Source organism: Chenopodium album, chromosome 18 (genome assembly GCF_948465745.1).
Source record: "Chenopodium album chromosome 18, dcCheAlbu1.1, whole genome shotgun sequence".
Classification (NCBI taxonomy): domain Eukaryota; kingdom Viridiplantae; phylum Streptophyta; class Magnoliopsida; order Caryophyllales; family Amaranthaceae; genus Chenopodium; species Chenopodium album.
In genome coordinates this window covers 6,832,827-6,852,865 of record NC_137851.1, presented here as the reverse complement: position 1 = coordinate 6,852,865, position 20,039 = coordinate 6,832,827, and the positions used below count along the sequence as shown (strand labels likewise).

General features: G+C 35.8%; 3 protein-coding genes and 2 non-coding genes across 5 annotated transcripts; 1 reads left to right on the top strand and 4 right to left on the bottom strand.

Annotated features, from left to right (window-relative positions):
• Nucleotides 1-1,182: 1,182 nt before the first annotated feature.
• Nucleotides 1,183-9,503, bottom strand: LOC145591349 (putative disease resistance protein RGA1). The gene is made up of 6 exons (XM_081647781.1): nucleotides 5,888-9,503; nucleotides 4,903-4,980; nucleotides 4,286-4,801; nucleotides 3,329-3,478; nucleotides 2,276-2,709; nucleotides 1,183-2,157 (listed from the first exon to the last, which is right to left on the bottom strand). Exons 1-6 carry the CDS (start codon nucleotides 9,261-9,263, stop codon nucleotides 1,528-1,530), a joined length of 5,184 nt encoding a protein of 1,727 aa, XP_081503907.1. The 5' UTR covers nucleotides 9,264-9,503; the 3' UTR covers nucleotides 1,183-1,527.
• A 2,161-nt stretch (nucleotides 9,504-11,664) lies between these two features.
• On the top strand, nucleotides 11,665-13,967 carry LOC145591348 (uncharacterized). Its single transcript, XM_081647780.1, has 5 exons — nucleotides 11,665-12,041; nucleotides 12,487-12,564; nucleotides 12,676-12,775; nucleotides 12,920-13,062; nucleotides 13,499-13,967. Exons 1-5 carry the CDS (start codon nucleotides 11,748-11,750, stop codon nucleotides 13,730-13,732), a joined length of 849 nt encoding a protein of 282 aa, XP_081503906.1. The 5' UTR covers nucleotides 11,665-11,747; the 3' UTR covers nucleotides 13,733-13,967.
• Nucleotides 13,796-13,867, bottom strand: TRNAG-UCC (transfer RNA glycine (anticodon UCC)). The gene has a single exon. It is a non-coding gene; the product is annotated as a tRNA-Gly (tRNA).
• Nucleotides 13,968-14,155: 188 nt separating the features above from the next.
• TRNAG-UCC (transfer RNA glycine (anticodon UCC)) lies at nucleotides 14,156-14,227 on the bottom strand. The gene has a single exon. It is a non-coding gene; the product is annotated as a tRNA-Gly (tRNA).
• Nucleotides 14,228-14,896: 669 nt separating this feature from the next.
• Nucleotides 14,897-17,685, bottom strand: LOC145591346 (AAA-ATPase At3g50940-like). Its single transcript, XM_081647779.1, has 3 exons — nucleotides 17,333-17,685; nucleotides 15,729-16,481; nucleotides 14,897-15,323 (listed from the first exon to the last, which is right to left on the bottom strand). The coding sequence occupies exons 1-3, from the start codon at nucleotides 17,642-17,644 to the stop codon at nucleotides 14,907-14,909; spliced, it is 1,482 nt and encodes a 493-aa protein (XP_081503905.1). The 5' UTR covers nucleotides 17,645-17,685; the 3' UTR covers nucleotides 14,897-14,906.
• Nucleotides 17,686-20,039: the final 2,354 nt, after the last annotated feature.

Below are 20,039 nucleotides of genomic sequence, written 5' to 3'. Positions count from 1 at the left end.
TTTTGAGCCGTACAAGTTGTTATTCCGGTCTTTAAGTTGGGTCTAGCTTTCAATTGTTCTTTCTAAGATGATTGTCATAAAATGTTTTTGACATTAGATAGTATATTTGGCACTCTTTTCTACTACGTAGGATTTAGCAAGAGTACAAGAAAAATGACTTTGTGCACTAAAAATTAAATTTGGAATTCATTTTGAAAGCACAATTTTCTTTGCCCTTCTCACATAGAGGTATGCTAAAATTAATTCCTAGAGTACAAGCCCAGAGCGAAAAGAAGCAAGGGTTTTATCTTGGTAAATGAGAAGGACTGATAAGGAGTTAAGGACGCTTGTGTGCTGCAATATCCACAAATAGAGTTGGCCACTAGAGGATTACAATTGAGAATTAGTTTGACATGCTAAAAGTGTTGTTTAAAATTCTTGTTAATCCTAATAATTAATGATGAACGGAGGAGAAAAATTATTTGTTTGATGATCTTAACATTGATAGTTGTGTCGTGCCTTTGGAATGAAATATGCCACTGATACAGGTTTTCAGGTGACGATCGTCCCCTGAGGTTAACACAACTCCCTTCTAATCCTTGCACCTAGATTCAAAAAGTGGAGTCGCTCAAGAATTGTTCAAATCTCATTTTTTTTTTTTTGACGGGAAGAAATCTCGTATTTAAAGAATAATGGGTTTGTATTTATTATGGTAAGGGTTTCCAATACTCATGTGTACAATGAAGAGAGACAATGTGTATTTATAGGTTATGAACAAAAATGATCAAAAGATTCAAAACCCTCCGAAACTTCCTTCCCTAGAACTTGCACAATGGTCCGAGCAAGCCAGCCCAATCAAGCGCAATATTGGAGTTCAGAAGTTGCCTTTGAAAAGCTCATTAAAAAGGATATATAACTTCATGCTAGCTATTTCTAGGCCAAGCTCGCCCGATAGGGCGGATAGGAGCAGAGAAGATATGAGGTTTCTCTTCACAGAGTGTCGGACAAAGGGTAGCGTCCGACACTCTGCCTGACCTTAGGTCAAATTGATCGAGTGGATGGGAGAGGAAGTGAGGAACAAAAGTACTTGGCAATGACTTGCTTTACTTCCAACATTAAGATGATTGGCAACACAATGTCTGTATTGGTGCAACAACACATCACTCATGTCAAAGCAAGGCAACATTATATAGGAAGTTTCGGTTCTCATTAATCACCACTCCTAAAAGATTTTCATTGAAATTACAACATTCATTCTCCCATTTAACACACAGGATTGACAAAAAAAAAAATAAAAAAATAAAAAAATAAAAAAATAAAAAAATAAAATAAAATAAAATAAAATTTACTATAAGCCTCTAAGGCCTAGAGAACTTACCAAAGTCCTAGAACGTTTACTTAAGGGAGATAACAATAAAATAAGGAAGGTGATTAGATGAATTCGAACACCAAGAGTCCAACTGCTCAAGCAGAAACAATGCACGGCTACAATGCACCCCCATATAAGCAAAGGCTGAGACACTTATCATCAATGACCCCGTTTCTTTTTTAATGAAGCATACGATTACTTTTCTTCAGAAATATTCCACGTCCGTAAGTAACAAGCATTATATCAAGAAGAAGAGGGAATTGTAAGAAGATGAACAATGTCACCGGCAAACTTGCTAGTCCACCAACCAAAAGTAGTCTCCAGACCTTATTTTGGCCAAAAACAAGGTAAAGAGCAGAACTGAAGGCAACCATCAGCGATGTTATTGAGATAAACAACATACTAAGACCAATGATTAACCTCTTCGGCAAAGGATACAGAAAATCAGCCTCTGCATACCGTGAAGTAAGAATTGACAAAAACATCAAGATTGAAGTCACAGACGAGAATAAAGAGATTGCATCAAAAACAGCAAAAACTGCAAAAGCTCTATGATGGTGGTATTCATGCTTAATATAAATAGGGATCCCGCTGTTTTGATCATTGCCACCCGGTACTGTTATGGCTGCAGCAAATACTACAGTAGCAATAAGGGCTGCTGCAACGGTGCATGAATTTGCTGTGTCTTTCATCCATTTTTCTCCTTCTTTAACCAAATCTTGATGTGCTTCACTGAATAAAAGTGCTGGGGTTTTCCCTTCTGCATTCTTCCAAGTTTTGTATGCAGGTTGAACAAACTTTTCAACTTGCTGAAGAGACACACATAAACTGATGTTATGAAATCTATAGTATGAACTAACTAAATCATACAACTGTCTAAGAAAATGACATTTAAAAAACAGGTAACTAGGTTAAGCAGCTTAACACCTTAAACCATTGTAGCTCACGTTGCATCTGTAAAGCTGCACCCGATACAAGATTAAGGCGGTCTGAAGGTGGTAATCTTCCAGCCAAATGCAATATGTTGTTTCCATATGGATCTATATACCTAGTTACTAAATGTCTGTACTCGCTCATTTGATATATGAGGTTAAAGACATTTTCTCGACGATATGTAACTGCTAGCTGAAATACATTGTGATTTTCTTCATTGGAAGACCATATTGCAGGAGGAAATGTCACAACAATTTCCTCTATAATCTCATGAATTCCTAACTTAGCTGCTAGATGGAGTGGTTCTTGAAGCATTGAGAATGCTTTAGCATCATCCAACTCCATGATTTCCTCACAAAAGCATTTGACAAGTTTGATTGCTTGATGATGCCTCATTTTTGTATTTCTAACATAGTTCCAGTATGAAACTGCAATTAAAATGTCCAATGTGATAAGAAATCACACGAGAAAATCAGAGCCATTATAGAAATTTTAATTTCATTTTCTTTCATTAGAAGGTAAGTTTCAACAGAGTCCCAACATCCCCTTAAAACATCATTATGTATAGGCCGCAAATGTTAGAATAAACTTCTGTAATCAAAAGACATGATTCCCTCTCATAATTTTTATAGGATATTGGGATAACACCTTCACCAAAATTACTCAAAAGTTCCATGTTCTTTTCAGCATTTTAGTAAACTAACTACACTGACAAGAAATGGATCAATAACATAAAGGCGGGAGAAAACATCAGAACAAAGAAAGAGATCGTACCCCATCAAAATTGCAGAGTGCAGCAATTCAGCATATACACTATAATACAAAAAAGTTACCTATACAATTTGCACATCTGTAATCCATGTAGCAATGTAGCAATTTTACCATAAACACATATCAAAGATAATTCAAATTTTTTTTGCCTTGTTTAAAGATCACAAACTTCATGATAACAATTAGTTTCAAAAGCATGCCATCTTGAAGTTGGCTGTTAAGGCTACCTTGTGAGATTTGAGGGGGCAGAGGAGCATGTGGTGGCAGTGAACTTACAAGGATTTAGAGCTTGTGGCCAAAACTTGAAGTCACTTCCACTTGGAAAGGCGTTAGGCTTCTCAGCTAGCACACTTAGTGGAGAACCGACCTCATTTAGTTCCATGGTTGCCAAGTTTGGGTTCAATTCAAACAGCTTGAGAGCTAAACCTGTCCAAAGACCAGGATAAAAAGTTATAAACATGAAGTCAATAATCAAAAGAATCATATATACGGAGTATATTTTACTATTGTACTTCATCCCTTACCCCACCATTGTAATTTCATTCTTACATTATCCCTATTTATTTACATTTACTCACCTCTTCTAGAAACAAAGTCAATTGTAATTAAATACATCAAAAGAAAACAGAGGGAGTATGCAAATAAACCATTCAATTGTGATAGACTATGTTACAGAATGAAACCTTGCGGGTCTAAAATCTGAATTACAGTCCTTATAGTAGATGGGTGAGAACCCTTTTGAGATATTTTTAGGTAGCAAGTCGGTCCCCTAAGGCCTAAGGCCGGGACAGGTGAAGGACAAACCGCCCTACCATCTCCTGATTCTCATCTTGTTTAATTATATAATCTAATTGTACTCATCAGCAAAAGTAAAACTGAAACATGTAAAGGGTTAATCCGCTTTTTGATAATTTATAAATAAAAATAAGGTAACAATAGGATTACAATTTCCTTGACTATATATTAGACAATGTTATTGGTGCGAAAGCAACTTTAAACGTAAGCATATACTTCATACTTGTATTATACATTATGAACCACATGATCTTAAGCGATAAAATATGAGATAAATGAGACCAAAATGAAGAATCATCAAGTTAAACAAATAAGATTTAAAAAAGGCTTTTAACCATGTAAAACCAGCAATATGTTGACCAATTGTGCCAAATATAGTATCAATTAAGGTAAATTTCACATGAATAAGGTATATCAAAGAAGTATACAACAACTCACCATAAAACTCAGCATGAATAAGGTAAATCAAGAGCTTAGCCCCATATTCACCAGAAAATGGACTAGGCTCCATATCCTGTCTAGTATAATCCCATAAATATGAGATCATCAACTTATGACCATACTGAGCAGCCCTGTGGAGGGGGAAACCTGATTTGCTCGCAATATTTGGCAAATCGGGGTTTTTACTCACCAATAGTTTGGCAGCCTCAAGGTTGCCCACAATAGCAGCAACAGAAAGAGCAGTCTCACCATTTTGATCAGTAAGTGCCAACTCCTCAGGTGACATATTCTTTACCAATGTTTCCACAAAGGGTATATCAGTTCCAGTACCAACTGCAATGTGAAGTGCAGTTTCTGATGCAATACTGATTTTAGCTGTCAATGCTTCTGGGTCTTCATCTATGAATTTTCTTGCATCTTTCCATCTCCCTCTAAGGGCAGCTTTGTACAATGGTAAATACCAGCCTAACTCCTTCAATTTGTTGTCCACTCTCCATCTTGGCCACCTAGACACTGCAAAACTCTATATTCAAATTTCTAACACTAAAATTTTTTTTTTTTAAAAAAAAAGAGAGAGAGAGAGAGAGAGAGCAAGAACAGAAATTTGAACGTACCACCATAATGAGGGGCGGGAGTAGTAGAAAATCTACCCCTTGTACTGAATCTTCCGCTAGATTGTGAGGAATATACTCCTCCCATTGTAAATGTCAGAATAAGTTTTTGGGTTAGCAAATGATTATAAGAAAAACATGAGTTAGATCAATAGAATTCTGTCAGGGAAATTGTGTACTTTCGCTCTTCACTTGAAATAGAACTTATAAAAGTTATAAAGTCTTTCACACTCAATTACTTTACTTCAACACCCCGACAAGGGTTTGTTCCATAACAATTTGCAACCAAAAAAAAAAGACCATATTCTTTGGGCATTTGCAAAAAAAAAAGAAAAAAAAAGAAAAAAAAAGAGAGATAAACTTAAAAGACTTGAGATTTACTCCGTCTGTTGAAAAATTAATTGTGCCACTATATGTCTATGAAACCTTGTTACGTTTGTATGAAACTATGAAGCCTTCGGGCAACTCCACTAATTTCGAGCATTCTCTAATGCATGCTAAGCCATTAAAACAAAGAGAGGCAGCTAATCCAAGGCATGTCATTCTCTTTCTCTTCAACATTATCATTCAATAACAAGATTGCAACTTTATCAACATACAAAAGAATAGCTCTGCTCACGTTTTCTTCTACCCATTACACGATCTTCATCAACTTGCAATCTAAACCCAAAATCCCCCCTCCCCTCATTTGCAATATCATCTAATATTTCCCTTACATTATTGATTTTTCTAGCCGTTGTACTACCAACATGAAGCTGATTGATTTTAAAGAATAAAAGGCACGCCTCTGTTTGGGTAGTTAAGCTGGTAATTTCGTTAATACTTAATGCATACAAAGCAAAGTTAAACTACAAATTGGAACAGTATTTTTTTTGTGATGAATATTGTTATGTTTTGGTGAGTTTTATCCTGCAAAATCAAGCATTGTCCCGATGACTCTCCCTGACTATAATACTGGGAATATGTTGAATCTTAAGCCAATCCTCACCTTGGGGCCTTCGGCATCTTCTGGTCAGTCTTGGACATGCAGTGATCTCAAGCTCCTTTAACTTGCTAAGATGTACGAACCCTTCTGGCAACTCCATTAATTTAGAGCATTCTCTAATGCTGAGCCATTGAAGCAATGAGAGGCAGCTAATCCAATCCGGAAGTGTTGTTAAACCATCACAACCAACAATCTCTAGGAACCGAAGAGATGTCACATGTTGAAGGCCCTGCGGAAGAGCAACCATCTTTGGGATGTATCGAAGTCTCAGACAACGAAGCATCCGGAGAGCTTTCCATGGCATGCCATTCTCTTCCTCTTCATCTAGCATGATAAGCTCCTTGCATTTTCGAATCAGCAACTCCTGAAGAGATGTGAGATGTTGTAAACCTCCACATAGAGATGTCAACTGATCACAGTGGAAGAATGTAAGAGTTCTAAGAGAAGGTAGATTTCTTAAGCCTTCTCCAAGTCCTGACAAATCCACGAGCTTAGAACACTGCCACAGACCCAAAGTAGAGAGATTCTTAAGATGCTCCTTTGGTAGAGATATAAAATGATCTATGTTGTCTATCTCCAGAGTTTTCAGTCTTGCTGATAACAATGAACGCGGTGCTGCAGTAAAATTCTCAACCGCTTTCCTTAATGACAAGTCCTCATCAACATTCACCAACTTAAGTTCTTCAACATGAGGGAACAGAGGCATCGTTCTCAACTTAGCACAGTTACGTAACTGTAGCTTTGACAGTCGAGGAAAACATGGCAATGCTTCAATATCTTGCTGATAAGATGCTGCTGTAACATCAATAACATCATGGTTTCCATCAGCTTGCCTCCACCATCCCCTTAAATCACCCATTCGATCAAGAATTAGTTCTTCAAGGGATGGGAAAAACACTGAGGGTGATAAATGCAGCCCTGTATTATCCATGTACTCTACACTGTGGGCATAGGTAATATGTAAACGTTTAAGACAAAGGAATTGACTGAAAGACGGGAGACATTTGCATCTATTACAATTGCTTATATTAATATCTACAAGATTTGGTAGGAAGGTGTTAAGCTTATCCAACCTAGCCCAACTTGGAAAACTCTGACCTGCATAATATGTGATAGCTAGACTCTTGATATTTGAATTGGGTTGGAGGCCTTCAAACAATGGTTCATGGTACATGCAGTTTGCCTCAAAAAAATCTATTACCAACTCCGAAAGATGCAATTTGTTACACAGATTTGCTTCCTTGGCTTCTGAAAGAGCATATTTCCATTTTCCCTGAAGTAGAATCTGCAAATCTCCTGAGATATTGTTGAGAGAACTCAAATCTCTTAGCTGAGCACATCCTTTAAGATTAAAAGCACCAGAGTTATTGCCTACTACAAACTTATTAAGCTTACGGAGAGCAGTTAATCGTCCCATTCCAGCTGGCATATGAGTCAATGCATCACAATCATCAAGCTCAAGGCACCTAAGATTGACTAGCCTTTTGATTTCTGAGGGCAACTTCCTCAGCCTATAGCACTTGGAAAGTCTCAACACCTGTAAGTTCTGCAAGCGACGAACAGAATTCGGAAGTGCTTTGATGTGCGAATTGAAGGATATATCCAAGTACCTTAAATGAATTAGATCCCCTATAGAGTTTGACAGATTTTCAATCCCTAGCCCATGTAGATCCAACACTCGCAAGCGTCTAAAGTTTGAAGTTAATTGCTCAGAAACTGACTTCTTAATCCTTGTCCCGAGTGTTGCTTGTTCTGGTAATAGAAAGGTGCGTAGGCGATTCAATTCTAGGAAACAACTTGGAATCTCCCATAACGATGTCAAATTAAACCCAGCAGAGAGATGATGAGTATTTTCATTTACATTCCTCACATCAGAGGTAAAGATAACACTCTCTCCTCCTGCCTCTTTTAGGGCTAAATCATGCATCAGGTCATGAATTTTGCAACTCTTGATATCTCCTAGTGCATCTTTTGTTAAATCTTGAAAGAAGCATTTTTGCACCAAATCCATGAAACACTCCTCTCCAGCATCTTCCAAACTCTGTCTTTCACACGACGGTACAACAAATCCTTCGGCAATCCAGAGACTAATCAGTCTATCCTTCTCTAATACATAGTCCTTGGGGAACAAAGCACAATACGCAAAGCAATGCTTAAGCGATGATTGAAGCTGGTTATAACTAAGCTTCAAAATAGGCATGATGCTATTTTCAGCTTCTCTTATCTTAGCTAACTCATTATCCTTAAAAGCTAACCACCTTCTCTCATCCCTGGCATATAAAAGCCCCCCAACAGTTCTTATAGCAAGTGGAACGTTGGCACACTTCTTTACAATTTGCTTCCCTAATTCAACCAGCTTTAGATCTTTATCCTCTTGACCAGATTCAAATGCCATCTTACAAAACAGGAACCAAGATTCAGCTTCTGATAGATGTCTTAAGTCATAACACGAGCCGGTTGCCATGATCCCGGCCACCTGCCTAGATCGTGTGGTCACCAAAACCTTACTTCCAGGTCCTCCACAAAACAACAATGCTCTCAACTTAAGCCATTCTTCTCGATCCTCATTCCACACATCATCCAGAACAAGCAAATACCTCTTCCCATCAATGACATTCCTAAGTTGTCGTTGCAGTTGCTCCATATCTAAATCACCAGGCTTCACACAAGCAGCAGAAGTTATAATCTTCTCCACAATAACTCTTATATCAAAGACATCAGACACACAAACCCACAATCGAAGCTCGAAATGATTTTCGACTTTCTCATCATTATACACCAATTGAGCCAAAGTAGTCTTCCCAAGTCCTCCAATCCCAACAACAGGAATAACATAAACACTCTCTTCAACATTATCATTCAACAACATTTCCAAGATTGCAACTTTATCACTATCCCTTCCTACAATATCCTCCTCACGTACAAAAGAATAACTCTGCTCACGTTTTCTCCTACCCATTACTCGCTCCTCATCAACTAGCAATCTAAACCCAAAATTCCCACCATCATTTGCAATACCATCTAACATTTCCCTTATTTTATTAATTTTTCTACCCATTATACTACCAACATGAAGCTGATTAATTTTAGAGAAGAAGAGACATGCCTCTTTTTGGGTAGTTAAGCTGGTAATTTCGTCGAACAGGTCATCTGCATCATACACCGCGACACGAAGCCTTTGAAGCCAACCTTGAATAGCATGACTGTTGGGTTGTCTTTGTTCTGCATCTAAGAGCACATCTTTGATGATGTTGATTGTGTTGTTGAGTTTGGCAAGCTGGGTTTTGTACCCCCAAGCTGTTGCAGCCTCTTCAATGGCTGCTGAACTCATGTTGTTCAGTAGTTGCTGAGCAATGTTGAATAACACAGCTTCTGCCATTTTTATGTTTTTTTGGTAGTACAGTATTTCTCAGGGAAGAAGAAAGGAGTCGAGTATGCAAAGAAAAATGGCAAATTTGCAATTTGATATTACCAGTTGACTTTCATGACTAATATATGTGATCTCTATTCAATTGAAGTGGGGATTGGGAAATTATTGGAGCCGACTTCGGCGACAAGTGGTGTTAATTGGGAAAAAAAAAAAAAAAATACTATTCTCTTCCGATTATTTTATTCTTCACATTCTGATTATTTTTTCTTCAAATGAGAAGAGCAAAAAAATTGAAGGGAATAAGAAATACTTGGAATGATTTGTACTGTACTATGTTAATGCCAACGTGTAGCGCGCACTAACTTGCTTAGCAGTTCTATAGGCAAGTCATATGTGCGAGACTCACAATCCAAATAACGAGGAAGAGAGTTTGGTCCACAAACAAAGCTTAGAATTTAGAGGGCTAAAATGGATTTCAACAGATATTTATCGCGAAAGTAATCGAGCAACAATTTATTTTACTTTCTTAGGTAATTTCATGTAAACTTAACAATATAGCGTTCTATTTGGAAAAAGAAAAAAAAAAGCGAATAGTAACTTTTTTTAATATTCCGCAGTAAATATTTATTTTTTTAATAATTTTGATGAGTCATACTTGAAATTTGAGATAACTTTATTCTAAAATTATCTCATTAATGAACACGTGACTTCATATAGTGTAGGTATAATCCAACAAAACATCATTTAGTTTTCTATGGAGCTTTACATATACCGCTTTTGTTTAAGAGAAATTGGAATATATATAATTCTTAGGAAAAATTTATATAAAGTCTTAGGTTTAGTAATAAAACAATTAAAATACATTTTTATTTAAGATAATATTTCAAGTAACGAATGAAAAACCAATCCGTTAATCCATCAATTATTTCATATCACTACACTACAAGTCCCTCAAAAAAGCCAAATTTCGCCAACTTACATTAGTTGTGAATAATACAACATTTTCTTGTACTCAAAGAGCAGCCAAAACTTTGTCCCAAAAATAAAAAATAAAAAATAAACTTTATCCCATAAAACATAAAGTGAAACGCTAAACGACGCCCTCGAATCTCCAAATAACGCCCGCATTTATAACCTAAAAATACGTTCCTACCCTTATAATAAAACTCATCAAATTACCTCAAATATTTTGATAGTCCTCTCCAATGGTCACCAGCCACTAATGACTATTGACCAACAAAAACAATAATATTATTATTAACAAAGCCTAATGATGGAAAATTTATATGCTTTAATTTTATTTATTTCATATATGCCTGAGCGCCGAGCTGCAGCTTTGGTTCTTGGCAACAACCACCACCTCCACCACAATTACCACCTTCTTCATTGTCGTCTTCTTCTCATATTATTACTAACAATAATAATACTGTAATAACAATACTAACTACAAACTAACATAAATTTTGGGAGTAAAAAAAACTTTCTGGCCAAAACGCCTATTTTTTTGCACACTCAGAGTAGGAAACGCCTAAAAAAATCGAATCTTGGACGGTGGTTCGAAATTTTTGGGCATTTCCACCCAGAGATTTCGGAAAAAAGGGTCGTTTCCTACCAAAATCCACTAAATGAACCCAGAAAATTCATCATTTTGTAACAAATTCCAGCAAACGAATAATCGGAAGAAAAAAAAACATATTAAGAAAAAATAATAGGAAAAAAAAAAGAAATTGATGAACTGAAGGATTCCATAACTTATAAAAGAAAAAATGGTTGAATATCGGAGAGAATTGATACACAGTGGTGATTAAGAGCCAGAATTAAGAGCAATTGATATATATTAACAGCAATTAAGAACACCTATTACCAAATTACCAATAACTAACTGTCCTAATTAACTACAGTACTACATTAACAAAGGTTGAGTGGTGGTGATTTGTAAGTAAAGGAAGGTGGTGGTGGTGGTGGTGGTGGTGGTGTTGGTGAAAGTTAATGGAGTGGAGTGAAATGGGGTGTTGATGAAAGTGATCGGAGATGGTATTAACTAAAAACAATTGTGCTAATACATAAGGGTAAGTTTGTAAATTTAATTATATTTTGTGGGCGTTACTCGGAGATTTGAGGGCGATATTTAACAAGCCTCAAAAATAATGGTATGTAAAATATGTAAATCATGCATAATAATTGGTTGGCTACAATTTTCCTTTTAAAAAATATAAAAAAATAAAATAGTCATCAGTATAAATAAATAATTGGCTACAATTAATTCACTCGCCATTATTGAGATTGCACACTTATCTTCTCCAACGGTACGTCTTAACACTTCCCGCCAACACTAACTTCCAGATTCGGTAGACCCCACAACATCTTCCATTTTTAGCAATTTATAAATATTTTTCTTCTTCAATCATTCATATATTTATTTATTTTGATATTTCTTCTTTTTTCTGTCTTCTTCAAATTCATCCCCAAATCCAAAAACAAAATTAAATTGAAATGGGTTTTGCAGTAATCACTTCATCAACTTCCTTACATCCGAATTTCTCAACAACCATAATTAAAAAAACTCAATACCCAATTAAAATCACGAAACGTTTCGGTAACTTCTCTCGTTCACGAATCGTTTCTTTGAGCTCAACTTCTTCAGCTTCGCCTCCATCTCCTAGTGAATCGACTGTCGGAAATTCCCCCAATTTACAAAACCCTAAACTTAGTAACACTGCTATTGTTAACCCTAATGGAAACCCTTTTGTTAAGTTTGTTCAATCAGCTGAGTCTACTATTGAAAGGGTAAATCTTTTGATCATATTAGGGTTTATTAAGTATTGGGTTGATGTCAATTTCTCTGTTTTGTTGAATTATCTGGGGGTGCTGAAAATATTGTTATTTTGGTGAATTTGATGGTGAAAGTGAGACTTGGTATTTGGATTATAAGGGAAATTTATATGATTATGCTAATCATTGGACTAATCTTACTGTTCTTGAGGAGCTTTAAACTCAAGATTACGAGCTTGTATCGCCTGAATTTTTCTTGTTTAATCACTATAAAAATCATGTTTAATGGATTTAAGTCTTTTGTCAACACTAGTAACATAGTTTGACAACTTTGGCAATGTAACAGTGAAAATTGTTTATGCCCTGATAATGCTATATTACCATTTTTTGGGTTCATTATTTGATCTATATGTTATACGGATTACGGAGTATGAGTTATATCCTTGCTTTTTTTGTGCAGGTTATATTCGACTTCCGATTCTTGGCACTTCTTGCTATTGCAGGATCACTGGCTGGTTCAGTCCTATGTTTTATGAATGTAATTTTCTTTCTTTCATATACACTTGTAGGATCATGTAAAATCTTTATTGTGAATGAACTCATTCGACGAAATGAAATATGAAACATAGGGTACCTTTGATTTCTTCAGGGTTGTGTTTATGTTTGGGAAGCATATAAAGTGTATTGGTCATCCTGTCTCAAAGGAGTTCACACTGGAAATATGGTTCTTCGATTGGTTGAAGCTATTGGTGAGAGTTCTTTTCCCCTGTATACTACTGCTCTTCTTAATAAGAACTTATTTCTTCTTTCCTGTTTATTGTCCTGCAGGCTATTTTCGGCCTTAAGATCATAGATTCTATTATTCCTAATTTCTTGATGTTCTTGGTATGCAGATGTCTATCTAGCTGGAACCGTTATGTTGGTGTTTGCTATGGGTTTATATGGATTATTCATCAGTAATTCCTCTTCCGATCTGCCTCCTGATGCTGATCGGGCTCTGAATGGCTCATCTTTGTTTGGAATGTTCGCTCTGAAGGTGATTGCAAATTGAAAACTCCTATTCCTTTTGTTTTCTTTTCAAATAACTTAATTGCAACTGGGGTGGACTAATGCAACTATGCAAGGAAATATTCATACTACGTATACTACTTTGGTCGAGAGCTAAGCTAAGCCTATATAGAAGGAAGATCATGGAGGGAGCTAAAAAGGGGGGAAAGAAAAATAAAATAGATGAATAGGTGTGGCTCTCGAGTCTAGGATATGTGAACTCTGGGACAAGGGGAGTACAGCTTAATACATCTAGACTTCTAGAGCATATACATGGCTCGAAATGAATTGATATTCACTGAAATTCCTTTATCATGTCTGCATGTGATTGATTAGAAGGGGCTGTTTCTTTCTTTTCTGTATCTATCTTTGTTACTGTTCATAAGCACTGGCTGAAATTTTGCTTTATACAATTTAAATTACAGGAGAGACCTCGGTGGATGAAAATTAGCTCCCTTGATGAACTGAAAACGAAAGTTGGACACGTTATTGTGATGATTCTTATTGTAAAGATGTTTGAAAGGAGCAAGATGGTGACAATAGCCACCGGCTTGGATCTGTTGAGTTATGCTGTCTGTATTTTCCTGTCGTCTGCTTCGTTGTACATCCTTCACAATCTGCACAAGTCTGATGAACATGGCCATGATATCCCTGCTTAACAGATAAAATTGCTCAAGGTCTTCTTTCTCAACTATTGAGGAAAAAAAAAAGTTGGAGGCAGATGCGTTTGCCGGGAGTCGAACCCGGGTCTATTGCTTGGAAGGCAATTATCCTAACCGTTGGACTACAAACGCTTGTTGTATACATGTGACATTTTATGCTTCATAACACATTAAATATTTATATTTTATCTACCTTGATACGGAATAATAGAGATCCCAAACGTATTCTTCAGATCGAGTTTGGTTTGAGTCATATTTATGTGAGATTTGACATCTAATTGATACGTCAAATGGGGTCAATTTCTTCATAAATGCAAGTAAACTATAGTGAATAGTTAGGGGTTGGAAGTTGTTTGATTTCCACTGTCTAAATAATTTGAAGAGTTAAAATACTTGAGGAATATGGGGAATCCAAAAAAATGCGTTTGCCGGGAGTCGAACCCGGGTCTATTGCTTGGAAGGCAATTATCCTAACCGTTGGACTACAAACGCTTGATGTTCAATTTATATAATAAATTTTATTAGTGTATAATATATAACCATTGATAATTTTTGTCCAAAGAATCGTCGATGCATGGTATTATGGTAAGTTGGTAACCAATGCTAATACACGAGATAACTGTAATGGTTGAAAATAATTTTAAATATTTCAATAAATTTAGATATCTATACACTTAGATTATTAAGTACTTGTACTTTGTATAATACGTAGTATATAGGATATGTTAGTCAAATATCACTGGTCTAACGTTATAAGAGATTAAGAGGTGTTTAGTTGAGAGAGATTTGTGACATACATAAAGGTTTGCTAGTATGATGTATTGATTTTTGACAGTAGTGAGAATGTGGTTTAGAGAGAAGGAAATGTTAGGCTTATAATGAGTAAAGGGGGAGGTTTGTATATAAGGCCTTGAGAGCAAAAGCGAACTCACCACTTCTACTCCGTACTTTGTATATTTAACTCAATCGCAAATAGTTTCAAATTTTGCTGCTAATAACTCAACTAAGTTTAACATCTTGATCTTCAAGAGAGCAAGAAACCTCATTGGAGTTATTTGGCATAAGTTAGTTAAGAAAAATTACTGAAAATCTCTTTAACACCAAGTATAGTAGTATACAAATTGTCTACAATGATTTCACTTAAGCATATTGAAGGCAAGACATTCCCACTTTACATATTATCTGTGATTTCCTCTGTTTCAGCCTGAGGTCTCAAACTTGCAGCATCCTCTGCTTCGATTTTCTTCCTCTTTAGCAACTCGACCACCCCTTGAAGAGAGGCATCAACATCCTCACTTCTCATAAGTTCCTCGGCAACTTCAGCAGGAGTTGCATTTACAGTTTCCAAAAGGCCTTGGATCTCTACAAACAGCGGATGGTTGCCAGAAACTAAAAGATAATTATAGGCTAAGATTTTGAAGCCCTCCATAGTAAGATACGACATGTGAATGTGCATATCCATACGACCAGGCCGTAACAAAGCTGGGTCAAGCCTTTCCTTGTGATTTGTGGTAAATATGATCAACCTCTCATCTCCGCAACAAGACCACAATCCATCAGCAAAGTTGAGCAATGCAGCCAGTGACATCTGCAGTAACAAACAGCAGTAGGGTTAGCTGTTAGAAAGAATAGTAGATTACACCAACACTTATAATGTAAAAGAAATCAAAGGTTGCTAATGCTAGTTCCTTGCTTAAAGAATGACAAAAGTAGGTATACACTATACAGAAAGAAAGCATTAAAAAGATCATACATGTCTACTGTCATTTAAGCTAAAAAAAAACCAAATTTTGTCATAAGGATGAAACTATACTAACAGAACGACCATGATATATACTTCGTACTTCACAAGGATTATGAAAATAATAAGATCGAAGTTGAACATACAACATATGGTAAGTAAATGCATCTTCATCAAGAACTCAAATATTAAATATATCAACAAATCAGAGAAAAGAAACTGGAAACCACAGACCTGAGGATCATTCTTGGCCTTCTTCGAAGAGTCATCGCAGCCTACATACATAGGGTTGTATAATTCTCGTCTTGGGAGCCCTCCAGTGCAATCAATATCCTCAACAATGACAATAGTTTTACTTGGAATAAAGCGCAACAACTGTCTCAAGCTAGAATCATGAATCTGTCCCAGTTGCAAATCATAGATGTCAAATTTGAGATAGTTAGCAATAGCAGCTATCAGACTCGACTTGCCAGTACCCGGCGGACCATACAGTAAGTAGCCTCGTTTCCAAGGCTTCCCTACCCTCTTATAAAACTCTTTTCTCCTCACAAATCTGTCCAAATCATCCATTATCGCCTTCTTCGACTCAGGATCCATAGCCAAGTTCTCAAACTTAAAGGGATGAACCATATTGACGGATTGATTACCACTTGAACCAGGCATAGGACCACATTGTCTTCCATTACAATCAAATAATTTCAAGACTTTCTCCTCACGAACAATAGCTTTTGATGTCTCCACAATATATGGTAAGTAAACGGTACAAATCTTCTTTTTATGCTCTTTGTCAAAGCTCAATGAGAAATAGGATTTTTCATTACTACCTGATCTCTTATCAAGTGCTGGAGTGTAATCAAAATCATCAACCGAGGAATGAGCCTTAGAAGAAGAAGAAGCGCTGTAACTAAAAACCCATTTCAGATTTATTCCTTCAAAATTCTCAGAGTATTTGACCCTTTCAGCAAGCTTGAAGTTCATAGCCTCCTCATTCGGTACTCTGCTCACCTAAAAGGGGCCCCCAAATATACAACCCGGGTTACACACTTGTCTTATGGTGAGTAAGTCTCCCAAAAAGAGATTTTTCCTGTAAGGCTCGAACTCAAAACCTCCCTTAAACGACATTAAGTTGTTTGTCACTTGAGTCAACTTTCGTTGATATGGAAAATTATTGTTAAAACTACTACTGTGGTATTTAGATTTTAATTAAACATATAAATGAACAATACATGTTATTGGCTGATTAGTGTGATTACATATTAGGAAGATTAAACATAATCAACCACCAAAATCCTACCGTTAGTCCGTTATTACAGTGAATTATTGCCTTACATTCACTATAACTAACCACAATTTAGCTAACAAATCGAGTTCATGATGAAAAGTTAATAACATCTCAAAAAACTTCAATTTGACATTTTTAATTAAACAACCGTAAAATTGCTTCTTTTTTTTTTTTTTTTTTTTAACATGTGTGTTCATATGAAATTTTACTTTTAATTAAACGAGAGTAATGTTTGGTGTATCATAAAGTAGTCTATAAGTACTCCCTTAATCTCCTATTGATACGGAATAACACTTTTTTTTCCTTAATTGCAACACTCTCTTGTTTAACACGGAGTACAACTTATACGAGTATATTATCTCTGTTTTAAATTATTTGAAATGATTTGACATAAAGTATCATTGCGCTCCCTAAGTACAAAGGTACTGAAAATCAAAGTTGTCTACCAAAAAAAAATTGTTTTTCTCTTATCCTAATGTTTACGATTATTAAAATAAGCGGAGGGAAAAATGAAAATATTCGATCAGATGCAGAAAAAATATAAAAAAAAAAAAAAAAAAAATGATAAAAGTACCTTAAGTACACTGGCAGAGTCATTAAGTTTGTTGCAAAGGTAGATCTGGCAAGCTTCAAAGATTTGGTTAGCATTAAAACCATTACCCTCTTCTTCAATAATGAGCTCAAAACAATCTGGAGGAGGAGGAGGTTTTCGTGTGAACCATTGTTTGAAAATGTCAGAAATGTATTGTTGTACAAGTGGTGGAACAAATTGGTAAAAGGCTTGTTGGAGCAAAGTGAAGGTTGCACTCAGTGAAGCATATGCTGAAAACAATGAAGCTCCGCTTGGTAACCCCATTCTTCTTCTCTCTCCTCCTACAAACTCCATTCTTTTTCTTCAAATAAAATAAGGAGGGGAAGGTACGGACTACTATGAAAGGGATTTAAAGAAAGAGTACTAGAGTAGGGGACGAGAAAGAAAATATTATGGAATACCAGTAAGTGGAGTAGTAAACTAGTAACTACTGGAGTAACGTCTAACTAGGAGTGTTCGGAACTTCGGACCAAATTAACTTGTGCAGTCTTCGGGTCAAGAAATTTATTACTCTTTCGGTCGTTGACCTGGTTTAAAACCCTATAAAAATTAATCTTGGAGTACACCTGTTTGTTGCAAAAAAAATTATGCATAAAATTTTAAATAATACTCCCTCCGTTCCCGAATGATAGTCACTATTTCCATTTTTGGACACCCAAAATGTTAGTCACATTTCACATTTTTTGTTCCCATACAATAACACAAAATTACTTATATGCCCTCAATTTTTTGGCTTTATTATCTGTGATACCCAAAATACCCTTATAATTGTATTTGTACTTGTGTCATAATGAATGAATTGTCTCCCTTGATTTTTGGTGTTCTGAATACTTTTGAAACGGTGCTTTATCTCTCTTAATTTCTCTCTCTTATTTTCTCTCTCTTCATTTCTTTGGTTTTCTGGGTTCTTCCATTGAAGAACGACTCATTTCTTCATTATCTCTCTTAAAATCGAGCAACTTGGGGTTCAAAAGCGCTGGAAAAATTGTTGATTTTTTCTGTACGTGTTCGAACGAATCAAAGCCCTCATCTAATTTTGTGAATCCGCCCTTTTTAAAGGTGATAGGTATCGTTTTTTTTTTCGATTTCCTGTATATTTTTTTTTCAATTTTCTGGTCTGGGTAATTTGATTATATGGGGTATTTCTTGATTCTTTATGATGTTTTACTGAAATAATTACAATTTTCGGATTATTTTTGCCGATGTTTACTTCTTTGCCATGGATCTTGATTTCGTTCAATGTTATGGAGTATGATTTGGATTTAAAATATGTTCCCCTAAATCTTGATTATATTGTGAATATTTATGTTTGCGATTTTATATATTTTCCCTAGTAAGGTTATCTGTTCAATTTTGTGAATTAGGGTTTCACTGTTCACTTGAATTAGGGTTTCACTGTTCACATGATTTAGGGGTCAATGTTCAATTGCATGTATATTTATTTATTCAGTTGCATGTACACTTCACTATTCAATATATGAGAGCTATGATTTGGGAAACAATGTTAGAGGTTTAGTTATGTATTGTTGACATTGTTATAACATGAGTCCTTTTGTTTGAATGCTTCATGGTTGAAACAGGAACAAAGGACCCATTGTTATGCATCTTGAGTGATTGTATACTCATGTTGGTTTGATGTGTGGGTGTCTTTAGTACTTGTGTACTCATATAATGATATTGGTTTGATGTGTGGCTGTCTTGAGTACTTGTATGCTCATATAATGATATTGGTTTGATGTGTGGCTGTCTTGAGTACTTGTATACTCATATAATGATATTGATTTGATGTGTGGTTGTCTTGAGTGATTGTACACTCATTTAAACATGTTGGGACAATGTATACTCATTTACACTTGCTTTTTTGATGGTTGGTTGTCTTAATTGGTTACATGTTGATTAAGTCATGATTGAGTGAGTCCCCTGGTTGCTTTTCAGGTTGCCTGTGACCATGAGTCAGTCCCCTGGTTCAAATGAATCACACTCTCATCACACTCACAGCCTAAAATTGTACTTGTATACTCATGTTGGGTTGATGTTTGGCATTTTTTGAGTACTTGTATACTCATGTTGGGTTGATGTGTGGCTGTTTTGAGTACTTGTATACTCATGTTGGGTTGATGTGTGGCTGTTTTGAGTACTTGTATACTGATGTTGGTTTGATGTGTTGCTGTGTTGAGTATATGTCTAGGATGAGGTCTGTGATGATATTTTATTTGGGCATTTAGAAGGCATATAGGATCTTGTTCATGTCATTTAGACCACAAGGTACCATCTTCCTCAAGGAATCTATAAAGCATGATATGAGTTTTATTTGGCTGCTCAATTTGCCTATTATGATAAAAACTTTAAAATCTGAGACCTTTTGTCATAACATGTCCTTACACTTAGTGTTTTATTACCAATGGGATATATGTTTAGATGTTCAAATTATTGACCACTTCACAATTATCCCATTAGGTAATAAGACATTATGTGAGTGATCCTAATTTGATAAGGTCAATGATGAATGATGGGAGTATGATGTTAGGAGGCATTTTGTTTTTGCCATATAACATGTATTGTGTTTTGGTGACTTGTTTGGTTAGATGAGATTGCTTGTGTGTCCTTTGTGTGAGCTTGTAATCCACAATATAAGTCTTCAATGAATATGCACTAAATGCCCTGAGACCTTGTGTATGTTGTAATTTAA